Here is a 10931-nt window from a genome sequence, read left to right as displayed (position 1 = left end):
CCAACAGCAGGGGAATGACTAAATCAGCTATAGTGTACCCATATCTCGAAATACTTCATAACACTAATAAGAGTGAAGTATGTGCTTTAGGGTGTAAGCTATTCTGTTGTAAAGGAGATTCCCAAAATGAAACCACTTTAAGGAGGTAGTGTATTTGTTTCTTACTTATTGACAACATAGAGGAAGGTGAGGTACAGGTGAGTGAGGTTTCAGTTGTCTGTTGCTGTGTAAAACAATAACTGTATCAAACTCTTTGATTTTTGTGGGTCAGGGATTTAGACAGGGCACAGTAGGGGTGCTTAGCATGCTCTGTATAAATACCTGTGGTCTTAGCTGGGAATACTTGAAAGTCTGGGAAAAACTCACCTGGTTGGGACTGGAATCCTCTGGAGGTTTCTTTACGCTCACATCTGGCACCTGGACCTCCATGACAGGAAGATTTGTCTTAGTATCATTGATTGGAGTGTCCACATGTGACTTCTCTATATTGTTATGGTTCCCACATGGCATGATGGCCTCAGGGTAGCTAGACTCTGCTCCAAGAGTGAATGTTCCTGTGAATAAAGTAGAAGCGATGTGACTGCTTGTGACTCTGAGAAGTCAAATGGTGTTTCTTTTCCCACATTCTACTGGTCAGATTGGTAACAGTCTATCTAGATTTGAGGGGTGGGAACAAAGACTTCTGTATGTGAGGAATGCTAAAGAATGGGTGGCCATGCTTTAAAACCATCATAGGTGGGAAGCTTTGTCACATGATGCCACTCTAGAACCCAGGATGGTTTGGTTGGAGAGGGCACAGTGTCTTCTGCCATTTTCATCATGTAGCTTTCATCTCTGGTTTCAAGATAAATTGACCCGTTGTTGCTGCATCACAGCCAGAGAACCAGAGTAGAAGGCAAGAAGTTCCATATAGAAAGTAGTCATTGGTGGAGTTTATACTTTGCATGTACAAGTCCTTGGGTTCAGTCCTCAGCACCATGAAAACAAAACAAAAGGAAAACCTTGAACATATTGCTCCTGCTTACATCTAACTCTTAGTTGTGCTGCTATACTTAGCTGCAAAGGAGGCTGGGAAATGTAGTCCCTAGCTGGATAGCCATGTGCCCAGCTACAGCTTGATGGAATACTGTTACTAAAAGGAAACAAAAGAGACCAAGTATTGGGGACAGTAATTTTTTTGCAACAGTATGTATTTTTTAATGTATGAGTGTGTGTGTGTGTGTGTATGTGTGTATTTTTTTTCATGCATATAGAAACAGATCTATATAGAATATAGAATACAGGGAGTAGGGAGGTAAATCAAAGGGTACATTGTTTCAGTTGTACAAGATGAATAAGACCTGAGGCATAGTATAGTGCCTACAGTTAACTATACTGTGTTATATACATACACATGTTCCAAGAGGATAGATCTTTTGTTATGTGCTCATATTACATAGAAGTGGTAATAAAGGGGCTGGGGTTGTGGCTTAGTGGTGGAGCGCTCACCTCGCACGTGCCAGGCCCTGGGTTCGATCCTCAGCACTACATATAAATTGATAAACTAAAGGTATTATGTCCAACTACAACTAAAAAAAAATAAATATTAAAAAAAAAAACCCAGAAATACATGGACCATAGCTTGGCAGAGTACATAGAAGAAGGGCTAGCCAAGTGCGGCAGTGGACACCTGTTTTCTAGCTACTCAGAAGGCTACTCAGTAGGAGGATGGAGAGTTTGAGGCCAGCCTTGGCTACATAGTGAGATCTTGCAGAAAGAAAGAAAGAAAGAGAGAGAGAAAGAGAAAGAGATATGTTGGGGAGAGGGGGAGAGGAAGGAGGGAGAAAGAAGATCTAGAAGAATTTGATAACAATGGTTATTTCTGGGAAAGAAGGATATTCAAAGAAGAACTTGCAGTTTTCTTGCCTCAGCTTCTTGAGTTGTTGGGATTATGTGTTCATTTTTTTCCACATGAAGCAATTTTTTTTTGTATTTTTTAATGAGCTCATGGAAGTGATGACAAGTCCTGGTTTTGTTCACAGCCTTGAAGGGAGTGTCTCTGTCCTGTCCCTCTAAAGCAAACACAGCTGGGCAGATGAGCATTTGGAGTTGATTACCAAGTATTCCTGCTTTCTTGAAGCCAGAGAGGTTCTATGACATAGCGTTTTAATTTTTAACAAGGATAATGTCTTCATGTTTTACTTGTGAAATTAAATATTAATTCACATTCAGGAGGGCCTGGTGAGCATTTGGCTGCTGATTGTGTGGCCTTCACCTTATCTCTCCATGGTGGAACCCAACACCAGAGTGCTGGGAGGCAATGTGGCCCTTTATCTCCCTGGAGCTGCTCATCTGAAGGTCCCACCTTGTGGAAGGTTTCTCTCTGTTCCAGTGATCCCTCTCCTGTTCTGGTGGGTTTCCTTTGTTACTAGCAGATGTTCCTTGCACTTGAGGGCTGTGTTTCACTGAAGAATTCAGAAGTGATTCACACATAATCTTTCTCCACACAGATAACTTATTTTATTTATGTATTTTTGGTGCAGGGAACTTGAACCCAGAGCTGGCACTTGTGAGGCAAGTGCTCTGCCACTGAGCCTCAGCCCTGAGATAACTTGCTAATTACAAATAGAGTTGGTCACTGTGAGGCTGGGGTATGTCTCAGTGGTACAGTGCTTGCCTAGCATGCATAAGTCTTGGGCAGCCCCGAAAAAAAATAAAGAAAGAAAGAAAGTTGGTCAGTGTACAGTGAATACTCTGGTAGATGGACACCTTCACTGTGTAATCACAGTCAACATCACAGGCACCATGTCCCTTCTGACAGGAGGCTCTGGGGACACAGCATCATGGGAGTGGCATTCCAGCCCCAGTGTATAAGCATAATCTAATCAAGAGGAAACATCAGGCAAACCTGGGCTGAGGGTTGTTCTCCAAAGCTCCTGGACTGAACTCTCTAGACACATCAATTCCTGAGGCCTGGGGCTGTGGCTCAGAGGTAGAGCGCTTGCCTAGCATGTGTGAGGCACTAAGTTCCATCATTAGCACCACGTAAAATAAACTAAAGGTATTGTGTCCACCTATAACTAAAAAAATAAATATTTAAAACAAACAACCCCATTAATTCCTGAAAGACAAGATTGAGGCACCATCGCAGGTTAAAAGAAGCTGGAGACACTAGCAGTAATAATGAAAGGCACCAGACTGAGTTGGATCCAGGCTCTGGAGGGAAGTGCCATGAAAGAAAGCGATACCAGAATGTGAATTGGCATGGTCTTTGAGGTCACAGCATTGCACTGTATCAAGGTTGAATTTTCTGTATTTGATCATTGTATTCTGGACATATAAGATAATATCGTTGTTTCTAGAGACACATTGAAGTATTTAGAAGTAGAAATTGTGTTGTCTATAACTAAATCCCAAATATCTGAGATAACATGGGAGTGGGCAAAATTTTTGGTAAAAGACCAAAAGAAGAGTTTAGGCTTTGGGGACATATGGTCTTTGTCATAGCCACTCACTCTGCTGTTTTAGTGCCAAAGCATCCATGACCATATGTAAATGAATGGGCGTGGCTGTGTGCCAGTAAAACTGGACATATGGATACTGCAATTCCAACTGCATATAATTTTCATGTGTCACAAGATATTCTTTTGATTTTTCTTTTTCAACCCTACACAACCCATTTCCTTACTGCCCATACAAAATTAGAGAGCCAAATTTGGCCCATGGGCTGTAGTTTACGGATGCCTGATATAGAAAGAGGACACACAGAGGTGATAAGCAAATGCAATGTAATGAAAATGAAAATAGTGGGTAAATGTGGGTCAAGAATATAGAGAAATTTTTTTTATTCTTACGATTCTGCAAGTTTAAAATTATTTAAAATTTAAAACAAAAACAAGATTTCCTTCTTTGGGAGGCCCAGAGAGAGAGAGAGAGAGAAGCTACTGATTCTTCTGTCTTCCAGGTGGGTGGCCAGGGTGAATCACTCATCACTGGATTTCACTCCTAATTATCTGTCCACTTGACCGACTTCACTGCTTCCTCATTTTCTGGTTGAACCTTGTATCTAGAGACCCTGCCTGGTAGGTGTGGGAGTGTAGGCTCTGTCCCCATTAGCCAACCATCCCCACCTCTGCCTTTGTTAAAAATGTTTCCTCAACAGCCAAAAAAACAGCCATTTAAATTGTGTCCATTGGCTTATTGATTTTAATTTCATGTTCCACATTTCCTGTTAGTTTCTTTCCTCAAAGCAGCAATTCAAGAAATTACTGTGTTACATTCTCCCAGCATTGGGATGAAGTCTCTGTGGCTCTGAATGGTTATTTCCAAGAATGAGATAGCAAGTTTATTGAATTAATGTGTCTGGGGGAGGGAGGGTGGCTTTAAGGGAGGAGGTATGTTCTTTTTCTAGTTGACTCAGCACTCTCTCCCCATTGCCAGGATCAGAAACTGAAGTCAAAGTGAGTAGTAAGTGAAGGGGAATTTATCAATTCATAGAACCCAGGGTATTGGATAACATGTCTTTGAGACTTGCCTAGACCCAAGAGCCAAAATTAATTTTCTGTCTCTATAACAAAATATCTAGTTTGGGTGCTTTATAAGGGAAAGAAGTTTATTTTGGCTTATGATTTTGGAGGCTGAAAAGTCCAAGCTTAAGTGGTTACATCTTGCAAGGGCCTCTTGCTGTCTCATAACATGGAAAATGGCATCAAATGGTGGAGGCATGTGTGACGGTGGCCAGTGGGTACCTGTGGAAGAGCACATGTTTAAGTGAGAGTCAGGGGAAGGTCCAACCTTGCTTATAACAATCTGCCCTCATGAGTACTAACCCAACCCATTGAGACATTACTTACTCCTGCACAATAAGCTATCCCTTTCAAGGGTAGTATTCCCATGACCTAATTACCTCCTACTTGGTCCACCCTCTTAAAAGTCCTACCACCTCTCAGCACCATTACATTGGTGACCAAGCTTCCAGCACATAAACCTCTGGGAGACAAATCATATCCAAACCATAGCAGATGCTATGAGAATTCCATCTCTTACCATCTCTCAGTTCTGTTTTCTGTGTGACTTCATTTTTAGAAAGGCTCTCCCCTCTCAGAGTCCATGTGTAACTTCTACCAGATTAGCAAACCTAGGGGGAAAAGAACATCTCTAAGCCAGTCCTGCTAGCCAAAGTCCCAGGGTCGGCTCTCACTGGGTCAGCAGGAGCCATGTGTTCAACTCTGAACCCAGCAGTTGTTAGGGAACTGGAGGATACTGGTTGGCCAGGCCAGGGTCACATGACCACCCTTAGAGTGGGACCTCAAGTTTTACCAAAGCATCTGGACAATGAATTGATTAGACGTAGCCCCTCAGTGGCATATTTAATTGATGTTAGCATCAGAACGAATAGAACCTGGGCAGGAAAAAGCAGCAGTTACTTATGACACAGGCACTGTGTCATGCTGCTTTTTGACAGCCTGTGACCTCTGTAGCCATGTCTCCTGACCACAAGCAAACTATAAAAAACGGCCTGTTAATGTTCCCCCACAAAACTACCCTGGCCACTCCATCCTTCAGGAGACCCACAGGATCTACAGGCAGAAGCTGGAGGAGCTGACAGCACTGCAGGCCTTGTGTAGCAGTTCCATCCACAAGCAGAAGAGGCGGCTCAAGGACTTGAAGCACACGCTCCAGAGGTAGGTGGGGCTGCAACTTAGTGGTTTCCTCATTGTTTAATGACAGAATACCATCTCAAAACTGGCTTAAACAGAGAATGGAAGTTCTAATGGGAAAAAAAGCAGGAGTACCTTCAGACATTGCTGGATCCAGGGATCAAAGGGTATTTGTAGGAATCTGTGTTTTTCTCTAAATTCTGTCATCCTCCAGATTTGCTTTGCACTCAGGCTGACTGTCCCCTCCTGGTCACTGAGATGGCCACGTACAGTAACAAGTTTAGATCCTCTAGCCTTCTTTCCTACTGCATTGTTTCCACCCTCCAACAGAATGAAAACTTGTCTCCCCCAGAGCTTTAGCAGAAATCCTGGGATTGATCCTCATGGGCTAGGCTTGGTCATGTGCCCATCTTTGAACCAGTCCCTGAGACTGCTTGAGTAAGACTGTGTCATATGCTCAGTCTATGGACCTTGGTGAGTGGGAAAGCCCTGCTTGATCTAAATGGAGGGGGGAAAAGAATGAGAGGAGGTTTCTCAGATGAAAGCTGGGATGCAGTTGAAAGAAGTCTTGCTGGCCAGGTTTACAGCAGGTATTCTCACAGATGTGGGGTGCTGTCCCCACCAGGGTCTCTGGTTTTGGAGGTACTAGGTTGGAGTCCCGGGTTGCGGTCCCAAGAGTACCTGAGTTCAGTTCTTGAGCCCAGATCATGTTCACTTCTCAGTCCTCATGTCTTCATGGTTTGGGAAGCTCATCTCTTGTAGGTAAGGCATCCAATGGATGCCTTCATCCCCCAAGGCAGGCAGGGAAATTGAGGCTTTAAGTGACGTGACCAGGTCACTTATGTGGGCCTCTGTTTTCGTGCCTCCTGATCAATTCTCCCTTCCTTCGCGGGCAGTTGTTGGAGAAGGTGTTGATCAGATCCCTTGCCTTGGCTGCACATTTTGGAATCAGGGGCTCATAAGGGGTTGAGGAGTAAGGGGTCATGGATCATCATGTAGACACATCGTTACCATGGCAAAGCACAGCTTTCTGATGGCAGCCTCCAGAGTCCCATCTATTTTCAGCCCAGAGTTTTTCAGCCTCAACACCATTGATTATTCTGTGCTATGAAGGACTGTTCTGGGTGTTGTAGGAGGTTTAGCAGCATCCAGCCTCTACCCACTGGGTACCAGTGGGGCTCCTCACCCATGTTGTGACAACCAGAATGTCTCCAGACATTGCCCAGTGTCCCTAGTTGTGAAGCACCAGGTTGCAAGGTTGACCTGTGAGTTAGGGCCCTAGACCAAGGACCCCTCCCACCATCCTAAGGGTGCCATGTCTCCAGACTTTGTTTTTCTAGTTTTAAGAGTTACATCTCTCCAGATGGTGACAGTCAGACTGTGATCACCTGCTTATACTTCTACACATTTTCCTGTAGAATAGTGAGGAAAAAAAAAAGTTTTGCCAGCTGATTATTGAGATCCTACTGTGTGCCAAGTATCATTCTGGGCTTTATACTGTGTTTACTGAATCATTCTCAAAGGCTATTGTCTATAAGGAAGGGCCTGCTTCTATCCCTACTTTTCCAGTATGGAAAATAAGGCAAAGAAATTCAAGGACTTTTCCAAGGTCACAAGGCTACTGGGAGCCAGTGTCAAGCCCAGAGGGTACAGATGGAGAACTGAGGTTGCGAGAGGCCCTGCTTGGGGTGGACATGTGGAGAGGTCCCTGCTCTTCCTCCATCTCTGAGTAATGCCCTATCTCTATGCCCACACCTCCCATTGCAGGTACAAGCGCCATGCCAGCCAGGAGGAGGCAGAGCTGGTCCAGCAGATGAGTGCCCACATTAAGGAACGGCAGAATGTCTTCTTTGACATGGAGGCCTACCTTCCCAAGAAGAATGGGTAGGAGCGGGACCCATCCCAGCCCTGTTGTGGGACTCTCACCTCCCTTCAGGGGCCTGAGGTTGAGAGGAAATGGGGAAGCGAGAAAGGAAGGAGAAGGACGCTTCCCTACATGTCTTCTGAGTCCAGAAGAGGCCATCAGCCCCTGCCAGATGGTAGTAATGTTCCTGGGAGGACTCTTACAAGGAACTAGTACCTGCTGCATGTGTGTGCCACCTGGGGTCAAGTGGGTTGGTGTTCTATACCAAGAGAACCAGTGTGTATTGTATGCCTGTTGCACGCCCAGCATTGCACTGGAAGCTCCTATGGTATCAGTCATTTTATTCTCAATAACCTGGTGCATCAGATCATGGTATCTCCATTTTCACAGGATTCAGAAACATTATGGAATATCTGGCCAAGGGGGCTCAGCCTAGGTTCAGCCAGCCCAGGATGTGAATGTGAGACATCCTGACCTTGACCCTGTCTCCTGGTTCCCTAGTGCTGAGTCAGAGCCTCCACCCTTTAGGCCCACAGTGGGATGGAAGGCAGCTCACTAGCCCTATTACATTTTGAACCATTCTCCTAGTGTCTCCTTTTTTGTTCTATGTGGATTAAAAACTTCCGTGAGTTAGGTGGCAGTCATTTTCTACAGGATGAAAGAGCAGCCCAGCATTCTTGACCTTTTTTTTTTTTTCCCCCTCTGTACTGGGGATGGGACCTAGGGCCCCACACATGCTAGGCAGGTGCTCTACTAAGCTATGCCTCCAGACCTTTGATTTTTTTTTTTTTTTTTTGCAGTGCTGGGATTTGAACTTAGGGCCTCACATATGCTGAGCAAGTACTTTACCACTGAGCCACATTCCTGGTCCCCAATTTTTTTTTTGCTTTTCACACAGGGTCTTGTTATGTTACCCAGGCTAGCCTTGGACTTATGATCCCTGTGTCTCAGTCTCCCAAGTAGCAGGGATTACAGGAATGCACCATTGCTCCTGACTTCATGATCCTCTTTACAGTGTTGCTCAAACTTCTGTCCTTGGCTTCTCTCTCCTCAGTTCTTTGTGCATTTGACACCAGTTAGAAATTTTAATGCTACAAATGATAGAAAGCCCAACTCAAAGTTGCCTAAGAACAAGTGGAGGATTTATTGGCTCCTGTAACTGAAAAGTCCAGATATAACTTCAGATATTGCAAGATCCTGCTGCTCAAATGATACTCTTAGGACTTGTCTCTTATTTAGCTTTTTTTTAAAACTTTCTTTTCTAATGTGTATATTTCATTTATAGGCAGACTTTCTTTATAAACTGGTCCCCAGCAGCCCTGGGTTTATATCCTACCTCTTAAGTAGTTCTAGTAGAGACACTCTGTTTCTCAGTGCTTCTGGGAAAGAATCTCATTGGCCAAAATTGTAACACATGACCATTCTTAACCAATCATGAGGATGTATTGCTTTAACTGGCTGAGCCAAGGTCATGTACTTTCCCCTTGGGTCTAAGTGGGGTAGTGATTCTCTTGCTTTGCCCTTTAAGAAAATAGGGATTAAATGCTGGGCAGGAGAGAATGTCCTCATTATACTTTCGCTCCCATTATAGCCAGTTGGAAATGTCTTGAAAATCAACTCATAGCTAGGAAGATGGCTTTTCTGTTTTTTTTTTTTTTTTCTCCTCTCAAGCTTACTATTCAAAGCCTAATTCAAATGTCACCACCTCAGTGAAGCCTTTCCAAACCACTGTCCTTGTGTGGGATTTGTCCATTTTCCCTTGAGGTCCTGTTTGTGCTTTTGTTAGTGTATTAGAGAACAGGCTTTTTTGATGGAGGCCCAACCATAGGATGGCTCCACGAGAGAGAGCCTTTCCTCTCACATGTGCCACCCAGGGATGAATGGGTCAGAGCACTGGGCTGAGAGGTCATCTGAGGACTCAGCATCCTTTAACAGACGGCTTCTCCCTCATGGGGGGTTGTCCTGACATGCATGTACAAATCTGGCTCCCCCTGCCACCCTCCGCTCCAGTTAACTGGAAGGGGAAGGAGAGCAAGAAAGCAAGAAAATCCCCTTTTACAGAAAATGTTTGCCATTTCCTATGGAAGGTGAACACATACCTACATTATGACCCAGAAATTCTCTTCCTAGTCACATACCCAGGGAAAATGGGTGTTTATATCCTCCAGAAGACTGTATATGAACACTCTTAACAAATTAGTGAGACACAAAAGATCACGTATTGTATGACACTATTTATATGAAATGTCCAGAATAGGCAATACCATAGGGACAGAGTAGATGAGTGGTTGCCAGGGATTGGGGGAGGGAGAGTAGGGAAAGTCTGCTGATGGGTGTTGGGTCTCATTTGGTGGAAATGTTATGGAATTAGGTGATGGGGATGGGTGCACAGCATTGTAACTATGTTAGAAGTCACTAAATTGTATACTTTAAAAGGACAAAATTATATTATGTGAATTATGCCTTAATTTACAAAAAAGTATGTTCACAACTAGCCAATAACTAAAAGCATATGGATAAACCTGGAGGACATTATGGGCAATGAAATAAGCCAAATGCAAAAAATACTGTATGATCTCACTTATATGTGGAGTTTTAAAAAGGTGAATATATAGAAAAAGAGAATGGAAAGATAGTTACCAATGACAGGGGTACAGGGCAATTGGGGAGATGTCAGTAGCAACAGACTTGTTACATAGCTTGACTAAGTTTTTGTTGTTGTTGTTTATTTGTTTTTTACAGGGGTGGGGATGAAACCCAAAGTCTTGTACATTCTAGGCAAGTGCCCTCTCAGTCTTGAGGACTGACCCACAACAGTAGGGGGACTGTTCTTAAAAATATTGTCTTACATGTTGGAAATTTACTGAAAGATTTTCAGTACTCTTGCAACACACTGAACAGCAACCAAAAACCGAAAATAAACCAAATGTTCATCAAAAGTAGAAGAAATGAATCAGTGGTGGTGTAGCCACCCATAGAATACTGCTTACCATGGAAAAGAAGGAAGGACCAAAACGCCCTCTCCACCATGCGGCCTGCTCATTGGTTTCATTAATGAGGTTCTTGGCATAAAAGTTAGCTAGCAGAGATCGAAATAAAACACACAGACTCAGTTACCTTTTTCTATGACCAGGTCCAAGACGGCTCCCCTCTCTGGCTCCAACCTCGAACCACCCGTAGGGCAGCAAGGATTACTCAGGGCTAGCAGGAGAGAGAGAGAGCGAGCACGCCAGGGAGTAGCCTTTTATTGGGGAACAAGAAATTCAGGGGATAATTCCATCCAATGAAGGTTGAGGGGGGCCGCACTCCAAGGTCAGGGTCAGTGATTGGGCCCCCGGGGTCAGTGGTCAGTCACACCCCCACACGGACGGGTTCTCTCATCAGGAGAGGGCCGGGAAAATTCCGACACAGCCAGAAGCCTCAGACCC

At 44.2% G+C, this 10931-nt stretch overlaps 1 protein-coding gene across 2 annotated transcripts in view; it reads left to right on the top strand.

Annotated features, from left to right (window-relative positions):
* The window catches only part of Tmem120b (transmembrane protein 120B), a 42598-nt gene that overhangs the window by 10273 nt on the left and 21394 nt on the right, over positions 1-10931 (top strand). For both annotated transcript variants that reach the window (XM_015502469.2, XM_015502470.2), the window contains exons 2-3: positions 5545-5663; positions 7407-7523. In XM_015502469.2, coding sequence (XP_015357955.1) covers positions 5545-5663; positions 7407-7523 — 236 coding nt within the window. The remainder of the gene's footprint in view (positions 1-5544; positions 5664-7406; positions 7524-10931) is intronic.

Source organism: Marmota marmota, unplaced genomic scaffold (assembly GCF_001458135.2).
Source record: "Marmota marmota marmota unplaced genomic scaffold, marMar, whole genome shotgun sequence".
Classification (NCBI taxonomy): domain Eukaryota; kingdom Metazoa; phylum Chordata; class Mammalia; order Rodentia; family Sciuridae; genus Marmota; species Marmota marmota.
This window is presented reverse-complemented; position numbering and strand designations above follow the sequence as displayed.